General features: G+C 36.5%; 2 protein-coding genes across 5 annotated transcripts in view; one reads left to right on the forward strand and one right to left on the reverse strand.

The window, feature by feature from the left end:
• Positions 1–973: 973 nt before the first annotated feature.
• On the reverse strand, positions 974–7,822 carry CGGBP1 (CGG triplet repeat binding protein 1). 2 transcript variants are annotated; one of them, XM_033126123.1, is made up of 3 exons: positions 7,646–7,822; positions 6,799–7,049; positions 974–4,920 (listed from the first exon to the last, which is right to left on the reverse strand). In XM_033126123.1, the coding sequence occupies exon 3, from the start codon at positions 4,899–4,901 to the stop codon at positions 4,398–4,400; it is 504 nt and encodes a 167-aa protein (XP_032982014.1). In that variant the 5' UTR covers positions 4,902–4,920; positions 6,799–7,049; positions 7,646–7,822; the 3' UTR covers positions 974–4,397. The 2 variants fall into 2 exon arrangements, with proteins under 2 accessions (XP_032982014.1, XP_032982005.1); XM_033126114.1 differs by having other exon boundaries at positions 6,846–7,049; positions 7,646–7,820.
• A 260-nt stretch (positions 7,823–8,082) lies between these two features.
• Positions 8,083–17,787, forward strand: part of ZNF654 (zinc finger protein 654) — an 83,226-nt gene continuing 73,521 nt past the window's right edge. For 2 of the 3 annotated variants that reach the window (XM_033126133.1, XM_033126140.1), the window contains exon 1: positions 8,083–8,343. In XM_033126133.1, coding sequence (XP_032982024.1) covers positions 8,155–8,343 — 189 coding nt within the window. In that variant the 5' untranslated portion in view covers positions 8,083–8,154. The remainder of the gene's footprint in view (positions 8,344–17,787) is intronic. The other variant, XM_033126150.1, reaches the window with a different exon arrangement.

The following is a 17,787-nucleotide window of genomic DNA, read 5'->3' on the forward strand; positions in this document are numbered from 1 at the left end:
TTCTCATTACACACTGATTCATTTTATGCTTAAAGTCTGGCGAATCTATCATTTAATATATATAGCAGCCCAAGAGTTTGGATCATGATAACCATTACTGTGTGATTAGGTACACTAGTGACTATTTTGACTGCCACTACTCAATGAAGCTCTTCATTTACCATGAGCATTGAATTAAAATATGTGGCAGGTTCTTATTTTACAGGAATTTAAATCGATTAATCCTGTTACTTAAAAGATTTTAATCTGGAAATTATTTTGTGAATTACAGACTACCAGATTTTCAAAGGATATGCAGACCATTTAATCTGCAAATTTTCAATTTTTATTGCTGTTCTTGTACTCAATAATACTTCGAGAATCAAGATGAAACCAGTGATAACTATTTGGCTGGTAACTAGTCTCATGAGAAATGCTTAAGGAGTTGCTTAGGAAAAACAGTGTGCACCGTCCCCCACCCCCCCATATTATGACAACATCTATGCATTTTTTTGCCTCAAGCGGCAAATAATAACACAGCAAATCTCAAACCCAGTAAAACTTGAGATGCAAATTAGGCCCATCTTTGATAATTGGTATTTCTAAATGAAAAAAATCAAACTGTTTCTAATTAAAAGCACTGATAAAGCTTAAACATTACAAACATTACCTATATAATTTTTTGGGGAAGGGGTTATCTGTAGCTATCCTGTGAATCTGACATGACAGAATACTTGCTTTTATATCAGGAATAAGGACCAATAATCCCAGAGATATAACTAGTAGAAAAATAAAACTCAATTAGTAAAATTCTGTTGATCTTCTGGAATTATGAAATGTTTTTTACTCAAAAAACAAAATGTGCTTTCAAAACTTCTGAAACAAATTTTTTGAAATTTATTTCTAAAAGTCAGAGACACAATTTTAAAAGCAAGACATTTATACTAAGAATACATGCATGGGCAAAAAAAGAAAAAGCATGGGAATACAAAAATGAACATAGTAAAATTTTAATGAATACACTATTCTGGATACAAGTGAAATATGACTAGGTAAGAATTGCATTTACCTCAGAAGGCTATATGATAGTACGGATTGAGATAAACCAAGGTTTAGGATAGCCACCTCACTATTCACATTTTAATCGGTGTTGACCAGAAGCTAAAGCAATTTATTTTAGACTAAGATTTTCAATGAAATCAAAGAACAAATCTCCTATTTAATGAAGGTGATCTGTACTCATTTAAAGGCAGCTGGGGCAAGTCAAACCACGGAGAGCCCTTACAAAAACTAAGCACCAAATGATGAATTGTTTGTGGCTTTTGTTTTGGGTCACCTTAAATTTTATTTTGTTTAAATGTATTTTCCATTAACATTCATATACAAATTCTTTCAGGCAAGTTTTTAACATGGAATTTTCTGCTCAGATATCTTGCCAACTGTTACTTACAATAATTTTTAAGCAATGACTACTTCAGAACAATCCCAAACTTATACTACTTAATTCGTTACAATTCTAAGATGCAGAACTTTTCCTTTAAAGTTTTATGGTCCCTGAAAATTCAGTAGGGCCAAATGCATTAACTGGAAGTAGCATTTGTTTGAAAAAGAAAGTCTTACTCAAAGATGATAATGAATAAAATTTTTTAGGCTCTCATACACAATCTTTCTAAATTTTCACCCTGTAATGATTATAATGCCCTTCAGGCTTGCTATATGCCCCATAGAATCAAAAGAAACTAACGAGAAATTTAACATTTCAACAAGCTAGGAACTATTTACTGTAAGCATATAGTGAAATTCTGGAAAACATACTACCATACTTTGAAAAAACACTATTAACAGGAAAGGATTGTTGAAGAAGGCAGTTTATAAATGAAACATTACAAATCTTGTTTATGCATACAACTTATAAAATAGAAAAAAATGCTATTTTCCCAATAGTATAGCATCACACTAACACTATATAGTTAAGATTGAAAGCTTTGTACACACGTCCACTACACCTCGACAGCAGTATATGCCTCTCAGACATTTCTCATTTGTTATCTAACATATGCCAACTAGTTTCACGGATTTGTACGGTTGAGCAGTCTAAAACAATTATTCTGCTTTATCTATGTAACTATGAGACAAAGTTAACCAGTTTCAGGGAACGAAAAGGTTTATAATCAGTAAAGAAACATTAAACCTCCACAACAGGATGGAAAACGCTTCTAAGGACATGATATAATCCTAACAGGAGGATGGATTATGCCCCTAGATATAGTGTATGTGGGAATAGTTAGGAGCCTGGAGAAATACATTTACATGGGACCTAAATAATCATTAAGTCAGTAATAACTACTAGAAACGAAATGTGAATTATTGGTGTTTTTCCAGTGGAACATTATCCAGTTTACTGCTTTTCACTACTCAAAGCTGTTCTGCCACTACGTGTTTGCTGTCAGGTGCAAAATATCCAAACAACAGGGAGCGGTCTGAATCACAAGGAATTTTGAAAAGTTAGAATGGTTGTGTTATCTAACCTTATTTTTGCATTCCGAAAATAGTGTTGTAAGACTCACTTATTTTCCCAGCTTAGACCTTCTACATAGATAAGTGAAATTAAACATGGTTGCCTGCAAATTCTTTAGAGGAAGGAAAAGCAAAGTACATTTTGGTTGTTTCGCTGCTGGTCTCATGTGCTTCATTGAGAACACTACTCTAGGCATTTATTGTGCTACTTAACTGAACGTGAGAAAAACTGGTAGTTCAAATTTTGACAACTGATTTTTTTTTTTGGAGGGGGAAACAGAGAGGGGGGTCACAGGCTAATTTTAAAACACAAACAAAATATCCACATAAAGTCTAAAATCAGATGGGCACTTTGACAATCTGAACTAGGAGCATAAGTCTATAAAAGAAACTTAGACATGGAAAGCTGTTTCTGAAAAATATAAAATCTAACCTTGTTCATATTCACTTTGGCTTTTTTTTTTTTTAATGAAGATTTGTGGTAAAATGACCTCAAAGATAACTCCTGCTATCACATAGGGCATCATTTGTCAGTACTTTGTAATAGAAATATATTTTACAAGTATTTTAACTTGAGTATTTTCAAAGAATTTGAGATTTTTTTTTTTTTTTAAAGCTCTACTCCAAGTTTTCAGCTGTTTATTTTTTAAAAAATATAACTTGGGTCTCCAACAAGAGGACATAACTGGTTTAAGCTACTTTGGTAACCTTAAAAGATAGTGAGGTTCAGAGAGAGATCATTTCCTGAACATGGCTGACCCTTAACAGAAGTGATTATTTCCTCATCCAAACAGTTATGCAGGATACTGCCAGATCTCTACTACAAAAATCTTGCCAGTATTTTTTAGACAATTGTTTAGCATCCATTTAAAAACCTTGTACCACCAGAGGCAAAGCACATAAAAGTGAAAGTAAACTTGTTTCTAGTCTATTCTAAATAAACTCTTATAAAATCATATGGAAAAATTAATGTATAGAAAGTAATTTCCTTATTATCTATCGGCCAAAAATTACTTACATTCTGTAAAAACAGAAAACTCAATCATAAAATGTCTACCTGTTTAAATTACAATGCCAATCCTGAAGTCTTTTAACATTAAGACCTTAAGAAACAACAACAAAAACCCCCAACAACTTACAAATTCAAGATGATGCTTGAAATGAAAGCTATGGTTCAAAACTTTGTGTTTATAGTAAGAGACTAAAATCATGTCACTGCAAAATTCCCTTTGGCTTTTGGCACTGACATTAAAAGAGATTTTAGTCTTTTGGTCACTGGAAGCTGCTACTAAATACAACGATAAGCCTTTAAAAAGGGGAAAAAAGACAGTGAGGAACTGAAGGATAGTTGAGGTAACTACATCATATACAAGTAAAGCAGTTTGAAATAAACACAGTCACTTTCTGCTAGAGATCTGAAGATACAAGAACAGTTTCTCACAATCCCTTCCTTTTTGAAGAGAATCCTCTAATCAGAAATAATTCTTTTAAGTTACTGTGAGTGGTATTGCCTGGCAGCAGCTTCAATTTCCTAGGCTAGTCTTCAATCCAAGTAATTAAGTAATCTCACAAGGAATAATCATACATGGCAATAGGGTAAAAAAGCAGGGCAGTTCTTCCATGCACAAACATTTCAGGAGAAAAACCATCAATTTTAAAGATAACCATCAGATTTAAGGTATCCTAGCACACTCTAAACCCTAAGTTTTGCTTTACACCATTGGTGACTAAAATTAACAGTAAGTTTTACATTTTTTTTGCCTGCAACTATATACACATTGCAAAACTATTCTGCATCACATGATTTTAAATGAAATAAATATAAAAATGAACCACACAATCAACACATAACTTTAATACTCCACATTATTATCTTGATCACAATGGTAGTAACCTCCTTGTCAACAATCTTGTGAGTTGAGGAGTTGATTCTCATTCTCATATCCATCAGGCAGATATGCTCTCCTCAGCTGGTCTGACTTAGGTATGGAGCCTCCATTCTTCACATGGCGAGACAGGAAAGCACGGACTGCTGGGTGATCAGCCTTCTCAAGTGGGATGTTGGCTTCCAGGCACATTTTCACAAAGTCCTGGATAACACTGACTTTCTCTGTTTGCGCAGTACTGTTGCACTGAAGGGATGCAGTTAGGGGCCTCTGCTTCTTTCTCACATTCTGCTCTTCGAATTCTGCCTTCCTCTTGGTATGAGTCTTTGACTTGAGATGGTCACTAATGGCAGACTTGCGAACATGATTCAGAACCACATTGCAAGAAGTGCAGAAGAGTTTTCCTCCATCTTCGTGTAGCTCACCTCCAAACTCAGTGACTCGATCCAGGGGAGTCACATACAAAGCAGTCTTAGAACGGTTTCGAGCAGGTGGTGCTGTCACTACAAATCTTTCCATTCTGACTTTGAATAAGGTTCTTTCAAGACAAGAGAAACAAAGGTAAGTGTAGTAACAACAGTTCATTAGGGAAGCAATTAACAATAAAAGGAAAGTATAAACACTTTTAAGATTAACAATTACCAAACACTTAATTCAAATTAAAAGACCATGTGTCCATTAAGTCTTAACTTACCTGAAGTAGGTAAGGTAAGGCACAACCAGAGCAAGTTACTAGTAACAATTAGGTCCATTCCTTGATTTTGATGAAATTCGAATAAAACTATGAAAAAATAACTGTAACTATCTCAGATGTCACTATCTTTTAGAAAAACCTAATCACAGGTCAATAGTTAGGTTATTGATTATATTAATTTCATCCAATTTAGATGTGTATTTAAATTTAAAAGAGCTTCTTTTCCTTCACAGCTCTGGGGCAACTGCTTTTAGGAACACAATTGTAGGGAATTGTAAACAAAGTTTGTTCAAACAGGTGGGTAACTACACTGGCATAATTCTATATGAAGATTAATATAAGTTCCAAAATTGCTGAGAAAAAAAGAAAAGAAAGGTAAAAACTAAGACAGACTAAATGCAATTAATATCAATGACTTTAAATGTTAAAACCAATATAGAGTTCAAAGTAAGTCACTTTTTAATGCGTATTTACCTCTACTAGGTTTTCCAAAAGGTGATGATAAAAATATGCAAAGTGCTTTTTCTAACACATTTTCCATGAAAGACTACTACTTACATTTGTTAAATAGTTATTTCACATATTAACTAGCAAGTCAGAACTAAGAACTTATTAACATAGTGCCTAGTATGATAGATGCTCAATCACAATCTGATGATGGAATAAGTAAATGATTATCTTTGCTATTTTTCCAAATATTTAACTTAGAATCTGCTTAATAATTCTAATTTTATCCTAGTAACAAACTTTTATGACCATTGCCAAAATCATGTTATGGGCACTGAAAACTTGAGATACTGAACAAATGTTTCTTATGGTGACCATTTGTTCCCTGGGGCTATGTATTTGGGCTAAGCTCTTCCATTAATCTAGACATAAGAAATTAAAATTAATTTGATGGAATTCAAAATAGAATTGTTTTGTATAAATATGTTAGAGACAAATTCCTAAGTATGCTCTGAAAAAACTATGCTTTATAGGTGTAATCAGAAACAATGGCGTTAATCCATACTAGAGAATTCATAGCTGGGTAACATGTAATCTCTCTCAGAAGAACTACAAATCGCCAATGGGTTAAGACATCTACGGACATAAACTCAGAGAACTTAGTATTTCACAGAAATTCTGTCAAGTATTATAACGTTTAGGTTTTAATAGGTTTAACTCTATTTTTTTCCCATTAAAAATCTGTTTAATGCATGGCTGTCATGTGCTAAATATCGTGTTTGGCTATTGGTTTTCAATGGCAGATAAGACAGATATGATTTTTGCTTAATAAAGAGGGATTTACCATTACACGTTTGCACTTTAATGGCTTGTATTTTATACTCCTATAGCAAATCAGTCCCAATTATGACAAATGGCTCTGAACTAGTTATGAAAAACATATATTTGTGCCCAGTAATGCCTAAATCTTTCTATGTGAAAAGACTTCTGTCTTTAAATATATGGATTTCAAACTTAAAAAAAAAATGTTCGTTATTCTCTGAAGCATAAAAAAATGCTCAATCACTTGTAATAACGCGAAAGGCCTATACATTCCAGTATCTTGTAACTTTAAAAAGTTTGTTTGTGTTACTCCAGAGGCAAATATCCACCCAGTAGAGGATGCTCGAGTTTACAGAACCGAAGAACAAAAGTGTTTTCAATAGAAGATAAAGATATTTTAAACGCGGAAGTTAAAAAGAGCAGGAACTAGTGAACAAACAGCAAATCACTTACTAGATCAAAATAAAAGTCATCAGAAGTTTTCAAGTTTAAATGTTTACCCGATTAGTTTCCAGTTCTTTTCGTCTTGATACTTAATAGTAAAGGGTTCCCAGCGCAAAACCTGAGACACATGAAATCCTGGCACTTTCCGTTTGTTCAAATCGGAGACGCTTTCAAATCAGTTTTTCAACAAGTGGTGGTGGGGAAATAGTTTCTGGGCTTGCACCCTGTTTTCCCTGTGGTGCCGGGAAGTCATGCCTTTACTGTAAAACACGAAAAACAAACGGAAAGAAAAAATGGGGGACGAGGAGGGAAAGAAGGGTGGACGAAGAGATGAACGTCAACAGCCACCATGCAGGTGTCTTTAAGACCGCTTCCTTTAGGAAACTCCAGACCGCATATCCCAGACCAACGTTTACCCCCACACTCCTCAATCCAGCCCCTTCTCAGAAGTCCGCCCCGCTTTGCACCACCTCGCGCGCCCCAGGCCCAGGGTTCGGGAGGGGGAGGGAAAGGCGGGGCGCCGGACGTTCTGGCAGTCTAGACTCCCTCCTCCCGCGCCGACACTAGCACGTCGGCGCCCCACCGCCCCTGCCCCGCTAGCTGGGCAGGGCCGAGTCCCAGCTGCCGGCAGTGGGCCCGGCAACTCGACAGCCGAGTTGGCGGCAGTCTCAGGGGAGGAGGCAGTAGGCGCCTGACGAAGGCGGCCGCTGTCAGGCTTCCCGTCTCCTCCCTCTTCCTCCCGCCGACAACGGCGCCCCGGCTCCGCCCCCGGCTCCCGCTTCGGGACAGAAGGCCCCGGGCCCAAAGCCCGCACCAACGGCCGGGCCCACCCTCGGCCTCCCTAGTTTCTCGGTACCGTAGGATCCTGGCCGCCGCTAGGGGAAGTGGACGAGACCCGGCCGGAAAGGAAAGGAGGAGGAAGAAAAGGAGGAGCAAGGGGGTAAGGAAGGAGGAGGACCCGTCGCCGCCGCCGCCGCCGCCGTCGCAGCCGTAGCCCGGTCGAGCCCCGCGGCGGCCGCCGTGTCCCCCGCCGCGCCCCGTCCTCCTGCGCCGCCTATGGCAAAGCTCGTAGGCGGTCCCCAGCAACCGCCGAGCAGAATTAACCAATGGACAGCGGGTCTATCAAACAGACGGCTCAGTTGGCCAATGGTAGTGAAAATGCGGGTATGTGCATGATTGGCGGCTAGATTTATCCAATAAAAATTGGGGGCGTGGGTGGGCGGAGCCGGAAGTAGAGCCAGACGAGAGGCCCCTGTCGGCCTGAGGGGGGGTAAGGGGGAGGGAACTAGAGGAGGAGGAGGTTAGCCGAGGCAGCTACAGCGGCGGCGGCGCAGGGGCTGGTACGCGCTGGGCGGTGAGAGCCTCATGGCGGAGGAAGAGAGCGACCAAGAGGCCGAACGCCTCGGAGAAGAGCTCGTGGCCATTGTGGAGTCCCCGCCAGGCCCTGCGGGGTTTAGAGTTGCGGGCGACGTCCAAGGCGGCACTGGCGGCAGCAGCTGCAGTGGCGGCGTCGTCGGGATCAGCAGTAGGGATTACTGCCGACGCTTCTGTCAGGTGAGGCGCCCGTCGGCCGCTCGGACTTGTCACCCGGGTTCTGGGCCTTCCTGCGTGTCCTGGCCTTCTCGTCCTCGAGTCAGGGCTATGTCCGGTGGTTGCTCCACCAACCCAACAAGGAGAGTGAGGGTGAAGCTCCCCCCTCCACCTATCCAGCTTGGGGTGGGGGGCGGGGAGCGGGACGGGGATGACCCGCGGGTTTAGGGTTGCTGAGAAAGTGAGAGTTTGTCGGAGGTGGAGGGGCTGGAAAGGAGGGTCAGCTGGCTGGAAAGCTCTGTGGTACTGACATGCCTCCTCTTCCCTAAACAAACCCTTCTGCCCGAGGGTCCCGCCTTCTTGTGTTTCGTACCCTGTTCCTTCTCACCTCATTTGGAATCTGGCAACATTTCCTGCCTTCTCCTTTTGCCCGCCCCTTGCCCCCCGTATTCTCCCCTTTTTCGGAGATAGTAGGAAGCATGCCATCTCTCGCCGGCTCCCTCTCCTGTCATCGCCACCCCTCCCCCTCTGCTAGGGTCTCCTGTCATCCCCTCACAAAATACCGCTGGGCCAATTCTGTTGGTTTAGGCGCTGACCCACGATGATTTAGTTACTTTTTTGGAAGGTGGGGTTGAGACAGTGTGATTGTCATCTTTCTTTTTTTTTCCTTAGCCCCTTCCCCCGACACACGCACTCTTTTCTAATTTACTGCTAATAGAGAAAATAATTTCCCTTAAACTATTGCTCCAGTTACATCACCACCCCCCTCATTCTTTAAATTGCAATGTATTTATTTAGCCTGTAAGATAGTGTCCGAACAAAGTGACAGTAAGTTATTTACTTGGTCGACACTGCCACTACGATTTGATGTAGTTTAAAATGTTTGATGATAATCAAATATTGTAGCACCAAAGTAACTCATGTAGGGATAAAAGTGTAATCTTCATCACATCTATGTAGATGTGATGTTTATTTATAGTTTAAACATTTTGTTCTCATTCACGGTAGTCTTGTTTTGCAAGCTGTTTTGGAAAAAAAGTTTTACTCCTTTTTCACCTCATTCCTTTTTGTTTGTTTATTATCTTGGATGTATAGAGTTCATATTATGGTTCCCTAACTTCCTAGTTGTATTACCTTGGACAAGTTACTTAAACCTCACTGTGCTTTAGTTTCTTTTTCTGTCAAATAGGGATAGTGATTAAATGAGTAAATATGTAAAGGGTTTGGATCCTTTACGTATTAATTAAAGTTAGCTATTAATTTCATTCTGGTAACAAGTAGGAAATAAAGTTAAAAAGAAGTGGGCATCATATTTGTTGAAATTTGAATTTATGCATTTCCAAGCATTGAAAGAAAAAGGATGGAGTTGATAAGTTCAGGTAAGTTTTAATACTTTAAATTGTCTTTTGATTTTGATTTCTCCCCCTCCCCATCGATAAATTGGCTTGAAGGTGGAAATTATCTTCGTGTAAAGGATGTGAGGATGTTGTCATTTTTCTTTGGCATTGCTCTCTATTTAGTGACTTTCTTGAAAATGTATTCTTGCTTATTTTTTTGGTATGGCATTCACTGGATTTAGAGGTTCGTTGTCTTTTACAATACTTGTCTGCTATATGTTTTACATCTAGATACATACATACAGATAACCATGTTATCTGTAAACTTTGTATCTGCAGGAATTTTAAACATTTTAGCATATTCACAGACAAAGTATTTTTTTCTGTTTTGCTTTTGATATCATTAATGAGAAAGTTGGTTTTACCTTTAGCTTTAATTTACTTGATCAGACAACCCTTAATTGGTGCAGAATTTGAAATTTTATTTGAGGGCCAGAACATTTTGGAGAACTTTAACTACTCTTACTCTATTTTTGAAATAAGTTTTAAGAACAAGTGAATAAATTTAGCCTGTGAATTGAACAGTGACAGTGAATTAGTTTAAGAACAAATGAAGTTGACTTTAAAAAACTCCACTACCTCCCAAGTATACAAGGAAATAAATTAAAACTAAACAGGAAGAACTTAACAAATTTTTATTTTACATTGCTAAATTATGAGTTAAGTTATACTGACATACTTTCATGTTACCAATTTTTACCTGAAACCTCTTTACATATATTATAATACTCTGGATTAGAAGTAGATCTGTTCTTAGGGTTCCTGTTCTGGTTCCACCCTGCAGGTGAGCTTTATGAAGTCCTTTTTTGTTTTAAAACTTTAATAAAAGATTTGTATTAAGTTGAATTTTATCCATTGATTAATAAAATTCTAGTAGTATAGTAGTTCTGTTTTATTAGTAAGTAAGGGAAGAGTGGATTAATAATCTAAATTCCTAAAGATTTTTTTTTTAACATTTAATTTCCTAATATTTACTAAGGGTAATGTTAAGTAACTTGCATTCATTAGTAAATGACTTAAGTAATCCATGAAATAGATAACATTCACTTGGGTGGGTGACAGTTAACTGAATATATGACTTATACACACACTGAAAAGGCTCCAATTTATCTTCTGTCTTTTAGAGAGAAATATGAATAAAAATGTCTTGTCAGTTAGTGGAGTGGCTGAAGGGAGAGAGGAAGGAACACTTCTTTTTGAGAGAGGTGGTTATAACTTTTACCACAAAGAAAAGTAAAACAGAAGACAACAGATAATATAAATGATAAATCACTTATGCACTCAGTGCATTTGATGATATACTTCTCTATTTGAGAAACAATACCAGTAATTATAAAATCTCAAACTAAGGGTATAGTCCCTTAGGCTTCAGCTGATTTTTGTGATGATGGATTAGGAAGAATGCAAGTGTTGATGTCCAAATAGTTACATGGTATGATTTTGGAGAAACTGCCCCTATCACATCCTCCCTTGGCTTTTGTCAGTAGACTCTCAACAAATGCTTAAGTACAATTGGCTCTTAATTGATATTTAATTTACTTTGAGGATAAAAGGAAGGGTAAATTAACTTTTACTGAGGGCCTACTAACTCTTAAGGCCTTCAGATAAGTCGTGTTATGCAGGTTGCACAGTTGAAATTGAGCCCTGAACAAGTTATTTTGTCTTAAATTCTGGTAGGTGGATAAACTGGGATTTGAACCTAGCCTTCAGTTTCTACTGACAGGCAGATTGATATTACAAATGAATTCTCAAATAACTATAAAGTGAATTGTTTTTGGCGAGTTATGCAAAGGGGAAAAAAATTACTGGAAGTACTCAGGGAAGCATGGATGAAAAAATTTAAAAGTACTCTTTCATTATGCCACAGTATAAAAATTTTTTCCAGAAACAGTCTGATAATTATTATTTCTCTGACTTGTTAGGTGTGGTGAACATTTCCCCAATTCCTGAAAGTTGTAATAATTCAACTTATTTTGTTGCTAGATAATGTTGAAATGTTTTGATCATAAATTGATTGTAAGCTAAGCAAGTTAAGGTACTTTCTTTTCAGTTCAGTGCCAGAATGAATATAGTGAAAAGTATTTCTGGCAACACTTTGATATGTTGATTAAAATAGACTTTAGAATTGTTTCTTACTACAATGGGGTTAATAATCATCTCATGAGAATGTGATGAGTATAAAATGAGAGAATGAATATGAAGTGCCCAGTACTATACCTGGTAGCACCTAGATAGACTTAAATAAATAGACACTCTTAATAGCCCTCATGTGAAATCCTCTGAAGGTTTATAGTTTTATACTTATAGTTTGTATCCCACAATAAACTGTAGAGAAAATTTAGAAATGTTGTAATTCTAAAATTCTGTCATTTAACTGGAAAAGCCAAACATTCCTGATAAAGCACTAAATGGTTTGCAAAAACAATTATATTTTCTCAGAGATTTTGTTTCCAGCAGGGGACATTTGGCAATGTCTGGATATATTTTTGTTTGTCCTAATTGGGGGTAGGGGATGCTACTGGCATCTAGTGGGTAAGAGGCCAGGGATGCTGTTGAACATCCAATAATGTGCAGGTCAAACTCAACATAAAAGAATTATCTGATCCAAAATATTGATAGTGCCAAAGTTGAGAAACCCTGCTTTACCCTTACGTTGGAATTCTTAGTGGATACTTTGTATCTGTTATGCTGATATATGTGGCAAAAAAAAGTATTTAATGATCCCCAAATAAATTCAAACAACTAATGTGTACCAGGCACTTTAATGGCTGCCTAAGAGAAATCTAACAGAAAAAAGGGTTTGCCTCACCATTTTATAACATACATGCTAATGTCTCTTAACTTAGAGAAATTAAAGTTTAATTGTTTTAGAAAAATACCATCCTGATCACTTAGTCTTGGTATAGAATTTACATAATATTTATAGTTCTTTGAGCAGTTTCTTAGAGTATAATAAAACATTTTAACCATTATTGCTATTCACTGGAATTATTTTAAAATTTACTTTTGCTTTTTATAAATGTTTTATGCATACTTAGTTTAAAAAAATCATGTGAGACTTACATATCAGGAATTACATTTTGCAATAGCAACCTGAGTTAAACAGCTTAAACAATAGCATACGTTTATTACTTATGTGAAAAGATAGTGTAGGGATGTTATGGTGACTTTGTCGTCATTGCACTGTCATTTGCTCTTTCTTTCTTACCAATCAATCTTGTCTTCTTATTGCGTTTGCTTCATGTTCCAATATAGTTGCTGGAGTTCCAGCCATCACATCTGAGTTCCATGTAGCAGATCAGATTATTTCTGGGGTAAGCCCAAACATCCTGCACTAGATTTTAATAAGTACCACTGTCAACTTGTTAGTTATCCCCATGTGAACAGAATATTAGGATTTTTTTTTTTTTGTATTTTTCCCCCTGATAAACATATGTGCATGATTCTCTTAGGAAGGAAGAAACCAAGAATGGATATTGTAGGAGCAACCAGTTATTTTTTCCCCCAAAAGCTTATAATAAAAAATCAATTCATACTCTATGCCTTTCCTTCCCTACATATGCCCCGGAGGCAATCACTTGCAACTCTTTTAGCTCCTATGGTATTTACCTTTATGGCTATAAATATTTTTTTTCTAGTTGTAGATATTATCAGTTAGCCTAGTTGACAGAGTAGGTGGGGACTACCTTACCATTTTACTGTTCAATATGTACACTTTGATTTTACCCTGTGTTCTGTATATCCCCTTTCCTTCTCTCCAGCCCCTTCCTTCCCTGCCCCATTATGGTTCAGCCTCTCCAAAGAATTAGGAGTTTCCGCTGACCTAATAGGGAAAGGGATCAGAGAGAAATGTTCATCTGACTTTTCTGGTTTTGACTTTACTTTCACCTCCACTTTTAGAGATCTGTGGTGTTTCAGATTCCTGAGATTTTTTGTGGGTTCTTCAGCACAAATCAGCTTGTTTTTGAACTCCCTCCTTCCTTCCCAAATAATAGCTACCCAAATGTTGTCATCTCTCCTTTTTCATTGTTTTCCTCTTTTTGGGTTTATGTCTTTTAAAACTAATATATTTTTACTGTTATTGTGGAATTTTTGAGTGAAAGCAGAAGTAAATGTGTGTTCAATCTGCCACATTTAACTAGAAGTCTCAAATTCGTTTTTTAGCTCAATAAAGAACAGTACATATCAGAGACAACGAAAAGTATTGAAATTAATTCACAGTGATTTATTTACTTTTGAAAAAGAGTATCCTACTTCCTGATCTACTCTAGTGAATATTCAGACCTAGAAATAATTTCATCACAAGTTTACTATGTGTTACTTTTAGTAAAATTGTTTTTATTACAAAATTGTAAATTAAAATTTTAGTTTTTTTAAAACCTGTTTTCAAAATTTGACATAGTGGGTTTAATTCCAATGTTCATAAAAGGTGAATTCCATGGGAAAGACATTAACTTATTTATTATAACTAGGAAAAATAAAACAAAATGTACCCTAGATCTTGGTGGCTGTATTTGGGGATCTAAATGCTTTTGTTGTTCAATGTTTCTTTAGGTTGACTTTCAGAACCAAATTGTACTAATTGTTCATAATGATATTATTTGTAATAGGAAATCATTGAAAGTAACCTTAATGATGAAAGTTAAGGGAGTTGTTATGTATAATGGAATATACTATGTTCTCCTCTTAACAATGTTTTAAAAGAATATTCATGTGGGAAATTGTTCATGGTGTAATAACTACTGAAAAGACATAGGAGACACGTAATTTCACTTTTGTAAATAAAAAAGACTGGAAAAAATATACCAAACTGTTAAAAGTTGATAACTTCTTGGTGATATATTTATAGCTGAATTTTATTTTCTACACTTATTTATTTTTTGTGTTTTCTTGATTAAACCTACTGCCTTCATAATCAGAGAAAAAATAAAGTACAATAAAAAAGTACATTTTGTTTTTTTCTGTCCCTCACAGATTGCTTATTTTCTGTGAATAAATGCAAGATTATTTTGAGTATGATGAAATTTTAACTACTTTGTTTCTCAAAAATATGTGAAATGGTGTTTGGTTGTGTGTACTTATGAGGGTTATTTTAGGTTAACCAATGAGATCCTAAACTTAAGTAACTTCTTTATGCACAATCTTGCATTAGATACATGTCCATTATTGCTTCTGAATTACCACCCCATCACATTGGTTGGGGAAAAAAAAACTAACTCAGTTTTCATTTTGTAGAGAAAATGGTAGGGGAAAATATATTTACATTAAGTTCACTGCTTTTAAGTTCTTTAATGATACTATCATTTTGCAGTTCTGCCAAACAGAAGTAAGGCACCAGTTGTACTATTACTGCTGGCACTAAATCTTTTTGAGTTTTCTGCCAAAATATGCTAAACTTTACCTTAGCAATTACAAACAAAAGCAAAACAGAGCACTTTAGGTTAAATTTAAGAAAGCTTTGAAAAGTATATGTCTGGTGAGGTATTTGAAAAAATAAATCAATAAAATATGGTTAATTGATATGCCATTTTAAAGGTATATTAATATGTAATGGTAAGGATATTAGGCCATTTAAAATCTAAGGTAATTTATTTAACTAAATATTCTAACTATGTTGTAAATCAGTTACAGTAGTATCTACTCTAAATTAGAGAGTATTTTTAAGTTTTATAATTTCTGGTAATACAAGATAACCTTCAGCTTTCATGTAATATATTACATTGATTCCTTGGCTCCCTTTTTCTCTGACAGGTTAGTTCATCGTTTCAGCAGTACTCTCTATTCAGTATGGATCTGCTCTCTAAGATGAGACCCAATCAGCATCACATGGTTAGAACCATGATGGGTCCCTGGTAGCAAACTAAATATGAGAGGAGGTCGATTTGTATGTGTTACATAAGATCCTAAAATCCAGTACATTGACACTCTGTAGCAAACACTCAATACTCAACTCTCCAGAGCAGCAGTGAATATGAAAATAGCCGAAAGACTGTCCATCTAAGCAGTAGAAAAATGAGTCGTTGATGTTAGGTTTGAGGCTTGGGCATACAGTTGTAAGCAAAGAGGCATTGCCCCTGTTTCTGTGTTACAACTTTGATAAGTTCTATAAAGAAAAGGTGTACAATATAATAGTCCCCCCTTATCCGCCGGGGATACATTCCAAGACCCCCGGTGGATGCCTGAAACAGTGGAGGGTACCAAGCCCTATATATACCGTATTCTGCCATGTGTAATGTGCACTTTTTTGCCCAAATTTGTGAGGGAAAAATAATGATGCGCATTATACATGGGTAGTACTAATTCTATATGTATATAAATGTTTTTAATTCTTTTATTTCTGTTTATGAGTTAAAAGTGTAACTCTAGAAATCAATAACGATATCCATATGCAAAATAATATCCTGGAAAATGATAATCGGTTTTGTTGAACTTATGATGAACTTGCAACAACGAAGAGTTCTTGGCCTTCTGTGATGCGTAAATATAAATTATCACCAGTACATAAAATTTCTTGTACCTTGTATCTGTTCTTGTGTTTTGTAATTGTTTGTTACATAAAATTTCTTGTACCATAATATGTTAAAAAGTAAATGCTAAAATTCCTTTGTAATACAAAAAACAAGTACCTAAACGTAAACAATAAAAATTTGAATTAAAAAATTGTAACAAAAGATTTTTTTCCCCCTGAAATTTGGGCCAGAATCATGGGTACGCATTATACCTGGGAGCGCATTATACATGGCAAAAGATGGTACTGTGTTTTTTCCTATATATACATATCTACAGTAAAGTTTAATTTATAAGTTAGGGATAGTAAGAGATTAACAACAATAGCTAATAATGAAACAGAACAGTTATAGCAATATTTTGTAATAAAAGTTATGTGCTCTCTCAAAATATTCTTAGTGTACTGTACTCTCCCTTGTGATGCTGTGAGATGATTCAGTGCCTATGTGATGAGATGAAGTGAGGTGAATACACTGGACAAATGGATGATCTACATCCTAGGCGGGAAGGTGCAGGACTGCAAGATTTCATCATGCTATTCAGAATGGCATGCAACTTAAAACTTATGAATAGTTTATTCTGGAATTTTCCATCTGATAGTTTCAGACCACAGTTAACTGTGGGTAAACTGAAACCGCAGAAAGTGAAACCCTGGATGGGGGGGGGATTGCTGTACATAAAATGGGGGCTAATAAGAGGCTTGCCTGTTTTTGGATTCTTGGGCACGTTGCACTCTGCTAAGATTCTTTGGTTTAGTTTGAACATGTTGAATTTAAGGTGACATTCCTCATCCGAGGCGAGATCTTAACGATAGCCGGATTTACAGAATCCAGAGCTCAGAAGGGAGGTCTGGTCATCGAAGTTATGTGGATGGTATTTGAAGTCACGTGTATGAATGAGCTCACATAGACAATCGTGGGAAAAGAAGCAGCTTCAGGAATTCCACTGGGTTAAATGATTGCAGGAAGTGTTGAGTCTTCAAATTAAGTCTGAGAAGGATTAGTTAAAGAGGTTGGAGAAAACCAAGGATCTGTGCTGTCACAGAATACATGGGAAGAGAGTGTTTCAGAATGGTGTAAATGCAAAAGCCATTGAAATGGAACCATTGAATTACATGGAGGTCTTTGGTGACTGTAAGCAGAACCGTTTTGATGTTGTGATGGGAGCAGGAGTCATACTGGAGTAGTTTGAGGAGTGGGAAACAAAGAAATAGAGACAGTAAGTATGTATATGTAACTTATGAAAGAGAGGGAAAGATATGGGTGGGAGCTGGAGAGGTTGTGGATTGAAGGTGAGGAATTGAAAAAAAATTGGTGAGAATTTGGCATGTTTAAAATCTGATGAGACTGATTCATTTGAAAGGAAGAGGTAAATCTACAAAAGAAAGAAGAGAATATATAAAATGAAATTCCAAACAGGGAAGAAAGGATAAGATTCAAAGTACAAATGGAGACGTTGCTTTATAAAGGAGCTTTGGAGTAGGAGGAAAGTTTATCTGTTGAATACCTGGGGCTGGTGAATAGAAGTCTAAAATAGTAGCTTCATAGAGAGGTAGATTGAATTG

Source organism: Rhinolophus ferrumequinum, chromosome 2 (assembly GCF_004115265.2).
Source record: "Rhinolophus ferrumequinum isolate MPI-CBG mRhiFer1 chromosome 2, mRhiFer1_v1.p, whole genome shotgun sequence".
NCBI classification, from domain to species: domain Eukaryota; kingdom Metazoa; phylum Chordata; class Mammalia; order Chiroptera; family Rhinolophidae; genus Rhinolophus; species Rhinolophus ferrumequinum.